Source organism: Falco peregrinus, chromosome 10 (assembly GCF_023634155.1).
Source record: "Falco peregrinus isolate bFalPer1 chromosome 10, bFalPer1.pri, whole genome shotgun sequence".
NCBI lineage: Eukaryota > Metazoa > Chordata > Aves > Falconiformes > Falconidae > Falco > Falco peregrinus.
The window spans coordinates 32,084,207-32,100,649 of NC_073730.1; the positions used below are offsets into that span (position 1 = coordinate 32,084,207).

Here is a 16,443-nt window from a genome sequence, read left to right on the forward strand (position 1 = left end):
ATTTTAAATGGCAGTAGAGGAAAAACATTAGCATGGCAGAATACTATTTAATTGGGGGGGAAAAAAAAAGGCTTTTAAAAGTTACAAAGTAATCAGATGTGTAACTTAGGAATGCATTTTAAAGAGTAAAAAGAAAAAGATGCCATACATAAGAAACATCGTTGAAAAATAATGCAATTTATTTGTAGGGGGAATCAATATTTATCTGTTTTCTTCCTCTGGCATTTAATAAAAATTCTTCCAGGCTTTTATGCTGAATCTTTTCTAAAAGACCACAGCATATATGAACAAAAAAGAAAAAGCAATCTATTTTAGTAAAACAGGTATTGTATTTCAGTAATGTGAATATTAGACTATAAACAAGCAGTTTACAAATATAGATGCTATTAGAAGAGGCTAACGAAGTATTAGCCTGTCTGTTGATGTGTATGGACCATAAATTCCAACTATGTCCTCTGATAATCCACACAAAATTAGATTTCCAAAGAATGTGATGTCAGTGTGTCCCAGATGAAACTACAGTGGTCCCAAGAAGGGATGTAATCTGTTCGCTAGCAAAGAACAAAAGCAAAAGTGAAGTGCTTTTCTAAGCTCTTAACTTCTAGTAAGTAACAGTTACATTTTATGCTAGCAAGAGTATTTTCTTAATGGGCAAAACCAGCACAAAAGAAGTTTGACCATTATGGTTTAGTGTGTAATGTGTTGTTTGTTTTGTTTTACAGAAGTGAAGATGCAGTCAATCAGATGGCTGTTACTCCTTTCCCACTGCCTTCCAGCTCCCACTCTTCTATTGAGGTAAAGTTGTCGTGGGTGGTTTTTTTTTAATTAGGGATTGCTAAATTAGATAGATTAATCATTATTAGCTATTCATTATAAATTCGAGCACCCTGTACCTTGTCTAATTAAACCCTGAATCATAAAATGCATTGGATAGGAAGTTGACCTAATAGGCATATTTTCCCCTGTGTCTTTTTTTATTGATCTCATTGTTACTGAAAGAGTGGCAATGGCATTAACAACAGGTATTAAACAGGTTATTGCTGTACAGGAGGAAGAAAAGTCTCCAAATGAAAACCTTGCCATCTCCTATCCTGCTTCTTTTTCAGCTGGTTAGAGTAGCTGTGGTGAGGCTCTTTTGCCTGGAACATGGAAATCCTCCAAACTTCTAAGTTCCTTTTCCCCCAGAATACCCTTCCATCAGCATCTCTGAAAATGAAGTAGGGATGTCTAGCAGCTAGCTACGGTACAGAGGTCACTGTGTACATAGTTTGCATTGCAAGAGGCCCTTGAGACAATCCCAGCCTGAGGGCCCTGGTCCACCAGTTTCTCCTGTGCCCCAGCTTTGGATGACTCCTGTGCCCCAGCTTTGGATGACGGCTGTTTAAGCAGTGAGTTCTAGTGCACAGTGTGGTAGCATGCCATCTTCCAATGCAAAAACTTCCTCGGTGTGGTAATGTTACCAATGTTTTTCTTCATTATAGTTGCTGTCTCAACCTCAGTGTAGACTAATTGCTCTCTTGTGCACCATGAATCCCTGCAGTGTCACCACATTGTTATCATTTTGACATCTCGATATGATGTAACTAAATTTTCTAGATAAAGTACATAGTTAGGCTTGCTGTTGCTTTTTAATTCTATTTCTATTTGAGCTAATAAAGCAAAAGATGTTTTATAATTAAATTGGGGATGAGTCTTGCCTTGAATTGATAAATTCATGTGCATTGAACTCCTGGTATTTCAGTAAGCATTACTGTGATCCCACAGTACTGGTCTACGCTAGGTGATGCTGGATGAATCTCCTGTTCGCACACTTGCTATTGCTTTCCAGATTATATTGCCACTGATGGCTGCTTCCATACAGGCATAGTACTGTACAATGCAAGAAGTGCCTAGTTTTTCTTTGGATCCGAATAATCTTTTGGACAGTGCTTTGGCATTTCGTTCTCTCCTCCATAAAAATAGCATGTCCCAGGTGCAGCTGGTAGATTGCAGATTACTCTACAATTTACAGAGCCCAAGGTCATTTTATTTTTGTTGACTCTTTAATACCTGCATTTGTTTGCAGCTTTGTTTATTATTTGTGTCTTCAGGATGAACGACAAAGCTTTGTTCTGTGGTCAAATGACTGTAATTAGACCCTGTCAGCATGTGGAAGGCAAAGTACTCAGCCACTGCAACGTTTGCATTTAGAGGTGTAGATGCTTGTGGGTTAAGTTTCATACATTAATGGCAAGCTCTTACTATTTATGTTGTGTCTGTTTTAGAAGTAGATGCACCTTTTTACTTCTAGCTAGTATCTTTTATTACGTAAAATAAATGTAACCAGAAGATACTGTTGCTGTATAGAAATTTAGATTGCTTTTCTGTGTCAGCTGTTCCTGTCTTTAAATGAAGCAAAACAAAACTGACATTGTGCATTACATATTGAAATTATATCTTCAAATATCTTTGAAATACCAAATAGATATTTAACATTGTGTGTTACATACGCTGTACAAGAAACTTGTCAGCTCACATTATACAGCCTGGCTAGTATAACAGAATGTCGGGATGCCATGTACTATTGTGTTAATTTTCTTCATCTTATCCCTTTATTTTCATTAAGGTATTTTAATATGGAAAGTGATACAGTAAATGCCTTAAAATAGGGTCTTGCTTCATTGCATGGAGTTGCAGGACAGGGTAAGGGACTTATGCTGTTGTGTAATACTGTGGGCAAGCCACCAGAAGCAAAGTATATTAAATACTAGTTATTGTAATATATCTTTTTTTAAAAGTTTCGTTCATCAGAAAGCCACAGAATGAGATATTTTGTTGCAACTGAACAGAGTGAGCTTTTGTACAAATGAAGAGGTGCTTTACCTGCTCAAGTGCTGGTCAAAACATTTGTGTAATTTTCTTTGTGCTTAAAGGTAAAATATCTAATGAAGATTCAGAAATAATTTTGCTTCTAGGACTGAAGAGCTTGAAATTTGATTTCTTGCATGTAGTCTGTTTTGCTTTGCAAGAGATAACAGCTCCAAATCTGGATCAAAGGCTTAAGTGTAAATCAAAGTAATAGATTAAATTTTTTCAATTTCAGGACCTGGTTGGTTTAAAAAAGGGAAGAAGAATTAAGACATTAAATTTTACATGTAACCAAAGTAGTGGTACTCTAACCTTTAAATTCTAACTTAATGTTTTCCCTGAAAAGATGCCATTTCCTATGTATTTTAACTTGAATTGTCAGAGGGAAATAATTTTTCTTGCAATGTATGCTGCTTAAATACATGCTAATTGTTATCTAGAGAAAATACAAGAAAATTCTGATCGGACAAGCTTTTCTACTTAGTATGGTGCTAATGTACGTTTCAGGGGTCATTTTTGTTGGGAATCCTTAATAGAAAGAGAAAAGCATCATGCAGGGGAAAGTTCTGGAGCACAGCTTGGTGAAAATACTTATGTCTTTTGGGCTACTACCTTTGTTTGCTGGTTCTCCAGTAGTTGTCATTGGATGTCATTCACAGTATTCTCACAGTAATGTGTAGAGAAGTACCTGAATCCTGAGGCTACATTTGCACTTCAAGTTAAGGACTGTGTTCCAGTGCCGGCTTGTGAGCTTGGTGGCCATGTGCTCTAGCCAAGAGCAGCATTGGCTTTAGGGATTCCTCCAGGGTGGAGCACTCAGTCCTGCTGCTACCAGCCTGTTCAGATTGTATGTAAGAAACTGGGCTTCCTTTAATGTGCTGAGCATGTGTGAGACTCCCTCTCGACAGAAGTCTGGAGAAGGTGTCTTAGTACAAACTCAGCAGTTTTCACAGTTGATAGGGATTAGTCTGGCCTTGAAAGTTGACCAAGATCTGCACCTAAGTGCTACTATTGGATTACCATGTGGTGCTTCAGGCTGGCCAAGTGGAGACCAAAGTCTGTCTTTCAAAACTTGTATCACTCATTTGTCTTCTGACATTAGGATGCTTTAATTATGGATCTTTTTACTTTTTCATGCTGCAACTTGTTTAGAAAAACAAAAGAAAAGGTAAAATTGTCTGATTTTTTTCTTTAGCTATTATGGGGTTTCATAACTCTGTTTAAAAACTCTTACCAATCCTTCCTACCAGGATCATGGTGGCACTGAACCTGCAAGCAGCGAAGAAGACCCGAGTTTGGAAGTTGTCATGAAAAGTTTGACTGATGAGGAATCCAACAAAGCTGTAAGTGACTTCAAGTGATATTTAATGATGAGTAGAGCTTAGAAAATGGAGGCTTATTGCCTGGATTTGTTTTCTTTCCGCCTTTGTGTTGGAGTATTACAGCACACTTCTGTCAAATAAAATCCAGTACATGTAAGAGCAGAATCAAGCTCTTAGTTTTACATACATAGACTGTTTACATGAAATAAGCAGTCAGTATAATTCATTAAAATATTGAGATAAGAGTTTATATGTAGTATTTTGGCCCTCTCGAGTTCTTTGTCAGTGAGGGGATTGAGTTTCCACTCTTGCCATCCATTTGTGACAAACTTCAGAAGAAAGTGTGGTCTGTAAATCATTTTCTTATTTATATTCATAGCTTCATAAATTCTAAGGCCAAAATGTCTATTATCATAATCTAGTCTTGCCTCCTGAATAACACAGCTATAGAGTTACTCTCAGTAATTTCTACATGAAGCCCATAACTTCTGGTTTAATGTGGTACTGTCAGTCTGCACTGTAATAAATACTGAACTTCTCATTGATGCAGATGAAGTTTTTTGTTGTTTAGTATGTCAGGATTCTGCATTATCAGAAATCTGAAAATCCTTCGGGGTATAGTTCTAGTCTCTTTTTTGGACTCTATGTTAAAAGTGTAAAATGGAAAACTACTAAACATGCTGAAGAGTGACTAACAGACGTACATAACATTTGCTGAGACAGTCTTTTTGTCCAACAGCCTAGTCCTTTTTTCAAGGAGTGCGTTGGCTGTGTATGTACAGTTTGTGTGTGCTGTCCTCAGCACAAGGAAACTGGATGTTTCTGGATATTTTTTATTCCTAGATGTCTTCTTCCTGCACCATAATGTATTTTGCAAAGAGTGTCCTGGGTTTCTCAAATATGAATTGAATATACATAATGTTCTATAGCTAGTAACTGTTTAATTAATGTCTATGAACTCCAAGAGTTAGGAAGTGTTACGTGCTATTCAAGCAGCAGAACTAACCACTCATGTTAAATGGATTGGTTTGTGTTACTAATGGATTACAAAAAAGTTGAGTTATTTGTATTTAGTAGCCTTGTGCAGAATACTCTTTTGATGCGCTGGAATATAAATGAATCAGAGTTTTATTGTATGTGTTTACAGGTGTAATTCACCTAGTTTTATTGCTGTTCTTGCTCAATTTGGCAAGAAACTGTTGAGAGATTACAAGGTAACATGAAAAATTACTCAAAGACTGAAGTGGATAAAAATATATAAAATGTACAAAAAAGAAGTCTTGGTGTAGGATACTGTGCTATGCAGCTTTTTGAAAGGTATTAGAGGAAGCGCCAGTGTAACAGAGAAGAAAAAATTTTGCAAAAATCAAAGATAGGTGTGGAGGGAAGATGCTGCTGGAACAACAGGGAACCCAGAATATATTGGCAGCTTCTTTTCAAACTTGAGGCAAGAAAGAAGAGACCTGTGGAGCCAAAGGGTAGAAGTTACAGTATTTTTGACTGAAAGTTAAAAATAGAAACAGATATGGCGTTGGTGCTAAGAGTTGTCCAGAACAGAGCAATGGCAGAAAGGTAAGAGAAGACAAAGGCATAGATTTGTTGAGAGCCTCTAGGTGAGGTGAACATCAGTGTAGTACTTAGTTTTTCTTTGCCACTGTCCATACCAAGTTATCTTATCTTTCCACTTAAATTGTTCATGTAACAGCAGCTGGCTGCTGCAGTTTACTTTTTATCTCTGTAATTCAAAAAGCTTTATTCAGCAGGCCAGTATTATCCCCACTGCGGCACTGAGGGGAAGTGAGCTGTCTTGGGTCACAGGGGAGACCAGGAGGCAGCTGGGTCACTCTTCTGGCTGCTGCATAGCCCTGCCTTCACTCAGTGGGTACTCACTTAGAGGTGATTCACAGACTTTTCCATTAGATAAATAGATACTGAAAAATTAAGGGCTAGGAGGTGGATTTAGGGAAGTATTCAAATACGTATAGATCCAACTGTTCATTCCATAATGCCTTCAGTTGCGCCAGCCCTTGGTTTAGAGGCATAAATGGATGAAAAGTAATGGTGAAAGCCAGTTTCATAATTTCAGAGTATCCTTTCAATCAGGATTTTAAAACTACATGGCAAATATTTCTAAGTGTATCTTACTTTTGTAAGTGTTGATGGATGTCATCAGCCCCTTCTGATCAGAAGGAAATGGGTTTGTAGTCCTATTGACATTGAGACTTTGACACTGCAGTGCAGCACAAGACAGCTCATTATTCTGAGGAAAAGAGATTTCTCTTGCAGTCTTTTAGTGACTGTTGAGGCAAAAGAAAACAATGCCGTATTTTTCATAGCATGATGGTTGCTACTAGAGCCTAATGCCAGTTCACCATGGTTAATTAATTTCTCAGTCATATGTCAAGAGAAATCAGGAATGTGAAAGTCATCAAGTAAGATCAGGTTCACTGAGTAAATAAAAAGTATGTGTTTATCAGCAGAGATCTTCCACAAGTACGTACAACTCAAAGCATAAGCAAGATGTCTCACCAAGTGACAGCTGGAAAAAAAAAAAAAAAATTTCACATAATTCGCTATTCATTGGTTGCTGACAAATTTTTCAGTCTCTCCCAAGATACTTTTTGTTGTCACTTCATCACTTTAAAAATTATAAAGTTATATAGTGGACACAATTGTAGACTTCAATGATAAGAGACAGGAAAGAAAACAACTTTATTTCTGAACTGGAGCCAGTGGAAGTGTTAGGCAAAGTCTGCATGCTTATTAGCTGACATTTGAGGTGGCCTGCTAGAAGGTTGTGGGTTTCTGAGGACTGTAGCTATCTTGCTTTCCATAAGACATTGTTGGAAAAGAATTGATATATGGGGTTTTGAGATGTTCTTGAAACTTTTAACTTCACAAAGGTGAAAGTGGCTTGAGCAGTCATTGTCTGTGCTCTGAAGCATCTTCCATCATTAGTGTCCTGGAAGAGCATGTACGTAATCCACTGTGCTGTAGGTGGGATAATTAAACTGATGTTTGATGTGTGAGAATGGATTCATTTTCCTTAAAAGATTTGAACTTGGAACAATAATCCATCTTTACCACAAGCAGAAAACATGTCCTTGAAGTGCTGGCAAAGAGGAGTGGCTTCGCAGAAATGCTTTTGGATGCATTTGAGGGAATTGAATTAGATTAAACCAGTTGGGTCTCAGGCTTATGACAGATGCTGAGTCTACAATTCAGTGCTTGAGGGGCTGGAAATCTTTTAATTTAGGTTCCTTTGGCATAGTCTGAGTTAAAAGAAGAAGATTAGAGAGATTTAAAGGTGATGCATGGTGCTTACTTGATGTACAAGATGAAGTTTCAGATTTTAGTCACATATCAGAATGAAAACAGGACGCATGAAATAATTTTTCGTTGCTCATTAAAACAATCTGTCCCAAAATGACAAAGCAGTCTTCCCATTTCTCCCTTGACACCTCTGATAATATGATGACATCTCTGCTTTATTTTTTTTTTCTTGTTGCCCATTTGGATAATAGTTACAGTAAGCTTGGAGAAAAATGCAGGAAAAAAATGCGAAGGCCGGGGGAGGTGGCGGAGCCTGGAGGGCTTGTCACAATTTAACGTAATAGAACTCCAGGGAACAAGGCCAGTATTTTCAAGTTCAGTTATCTAAAATTTGATTTATGTGTATTTTTTTTAAAGTACGAATTGTCATCTTAATTAGAAATTCTTTTGAGATGCAGAATATCTCTGTTATCTTTTGAAGTTGGTACTCAGCTTTTCTGAAACCTAGGCTTTATCAGTTTTTTATAACATGGGGTAAGATAACTAACTAATACTGTGATCAAAGTGGCCTAAATTTGGCTAAGAGCTAACAAAGGGAGGACATTGTTTCACTGTCTGGAAGCAGTTGTAGAAGTAGGAGAGAAAAAATACTTTTTAGTGTATTGCAAGGATATGGAAAACAATTAGGATACAAATGGAGCCCATGATTGAAGTGCCATTGTTTGAGATATTATTAATTAAGCTGGATGATGCATTTTAAACAGTTACTTTATTTAAGTGCTGGCAGTATGCGCAGTGTTGCTGAGGACTACCAAAGAAGGGAGAGGGAAGAAGAGAACAGATGACTTCAGATTCCTTCCTGCTGTAGGCACCAAAGGCTCTGTACAGCTACCTGTGTGCTAGAGGCTGGGCACACGGGTACCTGCACCTTTCCACACAGCATGGGTATTGCTGTCCCAGCCGCCCCAGAGTACACACTTCCTTCTTCTTTAGAGCTTCATATTACTCAGGAACAACATAGACCATGTGTGATAATCTCCTCCAAAAAAATCCCCTCAAAATTGGGCATGTTTTTAATAATCCCTGGTATTCCCTGTATTCATACTAGCTTTTCCTCTTCCAAGTTCTGGGTTTCAGCCTTGTGTTGTGCTACAAATGTACTTGAGTGAAAAAAATATCGCTGTGCTTGCCTAGAATCATCATGTTGAGTTTTGGAGGATAATTTATTTAAGCTAATGAGACATTTTCAATATACCTCACTTTCTTTTTTGACTTTTTAGGATGTGAAATGTAAACCTGACAAACCAGTGGTGGCAGATCAGCAGGAAATAGAGGAGCAACCGCCGGAAAATGTATATGTGTTTATGTTAACCAATAAGATGGGGTTCTTGGAACTTGATCTAGTTGAAGACTGGGTGATTTGTGGGGGGAAGGGGTTAACTGAGGAGACACTAAAGTAATTTTATTGGTGGAAACTTGAAAAATTACTTCCTTCTCTGTAAGTACATGGAAATAATCACACAGGCTAATGTCAAGGATGTTCTTTGCTGCTTAAAAGTAAAAAAAAAAAAACGTCAACCAAACAAAAAAAGCAACAACAAACCTATGTTATTTGGTATGAGAGGCACAACTGAGAAAGGTATATTCCTGTCCCTACTTCCTTCATGAGTATTTCTGGAAGCACAGTTATCCAATCATCATGATTTTCTGTTTATTTATGAAGAGAATCTTTTCAGTTCATCTATGCATATTGCTTGTTTCACTTCTGTTGACTTAGAGGATTTAGTCAGGTATGGTAATCAACAGCTAATGATAATGTCCATATAACATGCCTTTCTGTGATTGATAACTGATCTCTTTTGCTTCTGCTTTGTTTCTAGGTCCTCAATCAGATCAAACAATCCAAAACTTCAAGAAAAGTAGCAGCCAACTTAAAAGAGATACCCCTGGTGCCAGCACCTACTTATCTTTCTCCGGAGGGAGAAGTCACGAGCCGTAGTATGAACCAGTTACTTTTTCCACCAGTATAGTGTATATTTAGTACCTTGACCCAGGATCAATTTTTTAAAATTTTTTTCCAGATAACTTTCTCTGAGACTTTTTTCTTTGAACATCTAATGACCTATTATTTTAAGTTATTTTATAAATTGTTTGTATTTTTCTCTCATTTTATGTTTTTTGAGAGCTTGAAGGTTCCTTTGCTTGTTCTTCTTGACTTTTACATACAAAGCTGTTATTCTTCTTTTTAATTAAAATAGAAGGAAAGGTAGTCTGGGACATCTTGTCCATTCCATGGTGCTGGAACATGGCCTTATCTGTCCTGAATGGAATACACCTTACCATCATGATCTGAATTGTGTAGGTTATAACTGAATGAGATGTTCTCCCAGACGTTTACTCTGAACATTTACTCCCAGAAGTCATGTCATTCTCATTTAGGGACTTCAGAAGTGACTCAGAGTAGTCATCTAGTTCAATTTAGATTGGTAAAGGTGAAGACCAAAATACAAGAGCTTAATTAGTTGCTCTCATACAATTCCTTTGATTGTTTTCGTTTTCTCATTGAATAGAGTGACTGACTTCTTTATCTTTTCATGTTCTTAGGTGTCTTTCCACTTCCTTTGCCTGTGGATCCAGCAACATGCCCTATAGTTCCAGGGCAGGAGATGACTATAGAGATATCTAAGGGTCGGTCAGGCCTAGGACTCAGCATTGTCGGAGGGAAAGACACCCCACTGGTGAGTTTCTGTTAAACTAATATTTACTGTCTCTGTTGAAGAATAGGAGACAAAGACAAGGAAAACATAGAAACTAATGATGCAATGATCTGTAATTGCTCTAATTAATTATTCAGTACAGGGAGGAGAAACCAGCAACTTCAATATCCAACAACAAATTGATAATTTTGCCTTGTATGAGATCAGTTGTTTTCTGTCCCTGTTTAAATTCAAAGGTTTGTGTTTCAGTAGTGCTCTCTGCTATGGTCAGTTTACAAATATGTGGTCTTTTCTTAACCATTGTGAATTAAGAGTTTCAAGAAGGTAAGTTACCAGAATGGTTGGACTAGAAATTAATGACACGGAGTTAAAGCTACTTCAGCAAGGTTAACACCTCCATCTTGAGAGCATAAATGCTACCTAGCTGTTTAAACAAACCACGATGTATCTGCTTGCCAGCAAAAGTCCTTGCTGAACAGAACTAAAGCAAAGGTAATCTTTTACTGTTTTTTGTGTCTTTTTGCTCAATCTTGCTCTTGGCTCTGCTGCTTTTAAAAACATTATCTTCCGCTAAATTAAAATGTATCAGTTGAAGTGTAAACTCATCAAGTTAGTTATGCTAACCCTTCTCTGCCTTTGTTGTTGTGGTTTCCACTCCACTTTCCATCTAAGAGATGCTATGCAACAGTGTAACAGAATGTCAGATTGGTTTTTTTAAATGTCAAATTTAGTTCTCTTCGGATAACAAGTCTGCTGCAGAGATGTCTTTACTGGATTCTGCTGAATCCTCTGCTGCAGAGACACTTAAGGCAATAGAGCTGCTCTGTTACATGCAGTTGTTCCTGAAAATATCATGTTGGTGCATCATAAGCAATGAAGTACTGTGAGTGTCAGCAGCTACAGGCAGTTGCAATGTAGTAATCTTTTTCCAGAGCAAGAAAAAAAAAGGAAAAAAAACCCAAGGAAGTTGAAAGGAAGAAGAGAGTGTTGTTTTGCAGAATGTAGCCTGTATCTTTTACAGTATTAAAGCTGACACTGGAAAAGGTTCAGCTTTTGGTCCCATTTATCTAAGTGTCCGATTATGTAGAGTTTGGATGCATTACTGTGCTTCACATGGAGATAGATCTGAGTTATGCTGAAGGCTTAAATCAGCCTGTATGGTTTCCAGTCTGTCCGGTCATGCACTGTTTTGTGCCCAGTCCCCTTTTTTGTCAAACGCCTCAGTGTTGAGTAAATTCAAATAAGAAATTCAGCATTAGTCATCTCTCTTGCTTTTTCATTTAACTGGAATTTGGAAGTAATACATGGCGATCTGTCAGATGGAATCTGGTACATGTCTTTCATGAAATTTTAATATAAATAAATGAAAATTATAAATATAAATATCAGATGAGAAATATGCAAAGGATTTTATTCTTTAAATTGAATAAATGGTTTTGGCTAAGTATTATACTTTCATTAGTTTATTCATTAAAGTGTCCTCCTAGGAATTTATTTTTAAAATGCATGTACTTGATTGCAGGAACTGAAATTCACAAAGAGAGGGAGGTCTGACTTCCCACATTTTTGATCCTCACATTACAGGACTTACCAAAATGATTCCCTGTGCTTTTGGTATTTCTGAATTTGCTTGTTCAAAGGCAAGCAATGTTGTTTCAAAGGAAATGAGTTGCTTTTGTGAGACTACTATCTAAGCTTATCTTGTGCAGAGACCCTCTTGGGGATTCTCCATAACTTGCTTATCCAAAACGATGCATGCAAACGCTTCTTCTCAGAGCAGGTACTCAGGGCTGAGTCTCTAGCTGGTGGGATCATCATTGCTCTGTCTACTTTGTACTACTGATCTCCCTCAAAATATTTTGATGCCTTCCTTTTTTGCCATGAAGTCAGAAAAGCTTTTGTTAGAGTTGAAATGAAGTTTACATAACACAGTGAGGAGGAGTAAAAGAAAATACAGCTCAGGACTGTAGGAAAGTTTCTGTCTTCCTGAGTTTCATGGATTAGAGAGGAGTTATAACAAAATAAGCACATGGAGCTGAGTGATGTGTCTTCTCTTGCCATCATTTGTTTTTAACTCAGTTAGATAGATCGACATCTTTTGTATTTTTAAAAAGAAAAAAAAAAGACAGCATCACTGCTTGTGTATGTGTTATGCTTATGTGGCATAGAAGTTCATCAGTTCTGAAGGTCTTTTTGTGTGGCAGAAATGATGTCTCCAAGATCCACTGTTTTCTGCAGTGCAGAGAAATTAAAATGAAGCTATAATTGGCTTCAGCAGTTTGGGTTTGTTTTTTTAACTATTTTTGAAACAGAAATTGTCAGATCAAAGTCAGAAAGAATGGGAGTAGCACCCTTTGTAGCCTGTCTCTGCAGGCTTCAAGCAGATATGCTGTCTTTTGTAGTCCTGTCGTTCAGATGGTGCACACAGATGAGAGGTGAGATGCCCTGATGGGATCATGGAAATGTGCTCCATCAGGGACAGGGAAAGGCCTGGCAGAATAGGGGTGAATCTGTGGGAGCAGTGTCTGTGCACCGCACAGCTGCAGAGACTTTTTCTTTTAAATTTTTGTCCTTTGAGAAAACAAAGTATGAGCACCCATTTCTTCCTCCTTTTTCTACTAGGATATCTTTTATTTCATACCTGTGCAGATGTGTAAATGCCTACAAAATGAAGAGGGATATGAACTCTGGTTCCTAGAATCTCAGAAGTAATTTGTCAGTATGGGGTATACAGGGAGACTGCTCCTTGGTAGAACTTGTCAAGTCAAAGGTAGCTATGATGAGTATAAGGGCCTCATCTGTGTGGTATTAAAATGTACTTGATCTAAAAATGCTTATCTGAGTGCTGGCAGTCAACGCTGATGCATACCACCAGCTCACATGTGATGGGAAAGCTCACTTCAGAATATTTTGGATCTTTCTTAAATACATGATGTACAGTCCTGCTTTTGGAATAATAAATTTGGCAGCCCCCTAAAGGGATGCACTGCTTCAAAATGAAGTATGGGGTGCAACTTTTAAGTCATAACCTTAGGAATCTCATCAGAAATTGCCAAGTAGAGACCTGAAGATTACAGCCTGTGAGCAGAGAGGTGGATCTGCTCAGGAGGTTGGAAAGTGATGTCTTAACACCTGTGAAATGTTTTTTGTTGAGAAGATGACCATCCCCTTAAACTGGCAAAAGCTTTCAAGTTGCATGTATTATAAGCAGGGACTAGTGGCTGTGTGCTTAGGGGGAAGCAGAGCATCAACTGAAAAGATGTGCTTATAGAAAAGGCATGAGGAAGGAAGGATTGTTGTTGAGAGTTGTCTTCATGTTGTTGATCTTTAGACTGCTATAGCCCTTAAGCAGTCCTATTTCATTTCATTCTAAGGGATGATTTTTATTTTTATTTTTTTCTTTACTGTCTTTCATTTCACCTTCCCATGTACCGCTGAGAGAACACAACACATGACCTCTGCTTTAAAGCAATTAAACTGCAGAGTGGAGCTGGCTGAAGTACAGGGCTTTCAATTTGTAAGAAGATTTTTTTTTTTTTGGTTGTAGTCCAATCAAACTTGTAAAAGTAACCTCAGAGTGGGAATTTAAAAAAAAAAAAAAGAAAGAAAAAAAAAAAAAAAAGTGGTTTCAGAAACATCCCAAAACGATCTTTGAGGCTCTACTCTGCTCCCCAGGACACCATCCTGCCCTGTTGTCCCTCCGGTTGCTGAACTGTATATAAATGCTTGTCAGCTCCACCACTGCTAATAGCAGCCATAAACCTGACAGGGGTGTCATTGTCACTCGGCAGCTGCCGGTGCTCCCAGGGCGCATGAGCTGCTCCAGCTGCAAGACACCCAGGATACGTGAATGCGGCAGACCTGTTTGGGCAATGCCTGTGGTGCAGCTCTGAGAGCCGCAGGCGCTGCAGCCCCCAGCACACGGGGCAGGACCATCGTGCTTGGGCTGCCAGTGCTGCGCCTGGACGAGCTGTGACTCTTAGACGTAGAGTTCAGCTTTCAGACTTTGGACGTTCATGGCAGCATTGGCATGGCGAGCTGGCCCAAGGCTGCACAGGCTGGAACCTTACGGGTCTGGGACGAATAACTGGCCTTTCAGGATACAGGACTCGCAGCACCAGATAGTCCAGCTATTCACCGTAAATTTAGGAAATGTTCCTCAGTTATTCTGCTTTTGATTCATTGTATTCTGCATAAGTTGTTTCAAGGCAAATAAGTTAAAGTAATGAGCTTTTTCCTCAGAAACTGTTCTGCGAGGAAGTTTCTGTGAGATTTTCTTAGTAAAACGTCTCAAAACAGGGCATCAAGGAATTGTTTAAAAAAAGATGTCCTGGTACTCCTCCAGATGGCATGTGGGGTTAAATCATCCAAACCCCATTATCGTGAATGCTGTGATGTCTTGTCCAGTTAGCGACTTGCAATGAGCCATTTTCTGTAAAACAGGATTGTCAGTTTACAGGGATTTTATTCTTGGCAGGACATGCTAAAAGCATCACTCTAGGATACAAACATTTTCTTAGTAGGTGGGAGCACTGTTTTGCTTCCAGCTGAATAATTTAGTAATGGTTGAGTTGATTACTCATAGTTATTGACTCTGTATTTGCTGCCTGGGTGACTAAGATGCTCAGACATGCTGGAGGGGATTCACCGGTTTCAACACTGGTAGAAGCTGGTACAGGGACATTTCCCTCAGGCAGAGTTAGAAAATTATGGGAGGGGAGTGCAGAGGCTCAGCTGTGGTTTGAAAAATCACCGTTAAATACTGAAGGGGCGCCTATGGTATAAAAGAAAAACAGATTGCAGGAGTAGTAACCTTAGAGGGTCTTTGGAGGTGGAGTAGCTAGGAGGCGGTCGTTATTTGAACTTTACGTAGAAAGGAAGGAAAGCAGCATATTGTATCTGGTGTGTGTTTTATTGTCAATGACAGCAAACCTCTTATGCAGAATTTTTATACTGGGTTATCTACTTTGAGTTTGGTAAATAATTATTTTCTTTTTACTTTTGCTTTCAGCTGACTTTAATAAAAAGCATTTTTAAGGCAATTAACAAACTTTAAGGTACTCCATCTGTAAAATAAAGTGATCCACAAAGCCAGGGAGCTGGAACACTTTAGCAGTGCTCCAAAAAGTAACAGAATATGCCTGCACTCAGCTAACACTAGTTGGTGTGAGAGCTGGTAACGCTGGAGTCGGAGAGGAAGAAGCTTTTCTAACCACCTCGGTTAGCCCAGAAGGCTTTCTGGCTTGCGGCGGAGCGGGGGGAGCTTCATGATGGTGGGGATGCGGTTTGACAGAAGAATATTTAGATTCATTCTGTCAGTGCAGGTGAGTCATACCTTGCATAAATCCCATCTGTTAAGGAAGGGCAAAGGAATATTCAAGAAAACTGTGACTTTAAATTGCAGCTCTTCAAGACCCAGTGTTTGCCCCTGGAGCTGTGAGGGCTAATTACCCTGCTAGGATCTCCTCACTGCCAAGAGCAGGCTGTTACTAATACCAAAGCCTAGTCTGATATCTCTGTCTTGTGCAATGCTGCAGTCAGCAGTGGGGACCTACCTAAACAGGAGGACTGATGTGACTTCTGTGTTACTAAACAAACAGGTGCTCCCTTGGTTGAGCTTTCTTCCCTCCCTCCCACCTCAGTTATATTTAGATTCAGGTAAAAATAACTTCATCAGTTACAGACAGTCGAAGTCTGAGTGACTTTGTAGACAGTTGTCAAGTGCAGCTAAGACCGAAACTGTTTTAGTGGAACATGCTTACCTTGTAACTACAAATGAAAAGCAAGATATTGGCCTCGGGAGGGTTTCAGCAATATATTGGCTATAGATACTGTTGCTATTAAGTCTATTGCACAATGAATGGAACAATAGAATGAAAAATGGTAATAGAGGTCCTAAGTTTTTAATCATGGCTTGGGTATTGGAGAGGAAAAGTTTGTGGCTGGAAGAAAAAAAAAATGCAATCACTTCTTCACCGTCACCCACATTTATAAAACAGAAGTCAATTTAATGACAGTGGTAAATGCAGTTAGCTTGAAATTGTGAGGAATTGCTTTGACTCTTGGTTGGATAATGTTAAAATGAAGTTGGTGGATTCATCATAATCCCAAGATATTAGCTTACAACAGCATGAAAAAACCCAAACTGCTTTATACAGGAGTTATCACAAATAGGAATCGGAGTAGTAAGTTTTGCAAATCATGTATTTGATGGATCTTTGGCAAGGGTTTAGCTGACTGTATAGCTAGCTTGTGTAGCAGTGCCTTGCTTGAAAAAGTTGGTG

General features: G+C 38.6%; 1 protein-coding gene across 4 annotated transcripts in view; it reads left to right on the forward strand.

The window, feature by feature from the left end:
• Positions 1-16,443, forward strand: part of PATJ (PATJ crumbs cell polarity complex component) — a 157,139-nt gene that overhangs the window by 112,241 nt on the left and 28,455 nt on the right. For all 4 annotated transcript variants that reach the window (XM_055815167.1, XM_055815169.1, XM_055815168.1 and 1 more), the window contains exons 30-34: positions 723-795; positions 4,098-4,190; positions 8,723-8,794; positions 9,323-9,440; positions 10,047-10,180. In XM_055815167.1, the coding sequence (XP_055671142.1) occupies positions 723-795; positions 4,098-4,190; positions 8,723-8,794; positions 9,323-9,440; positions 10,047-10,180 (490 nt within the window). The remainder of the gene's footprint in view (positions 1-722; positions 796-4,097; positions 4,191-8,722; positions 8,795-9,322; positions 9,441-10,046; positions 10,181-16,443) is intronic.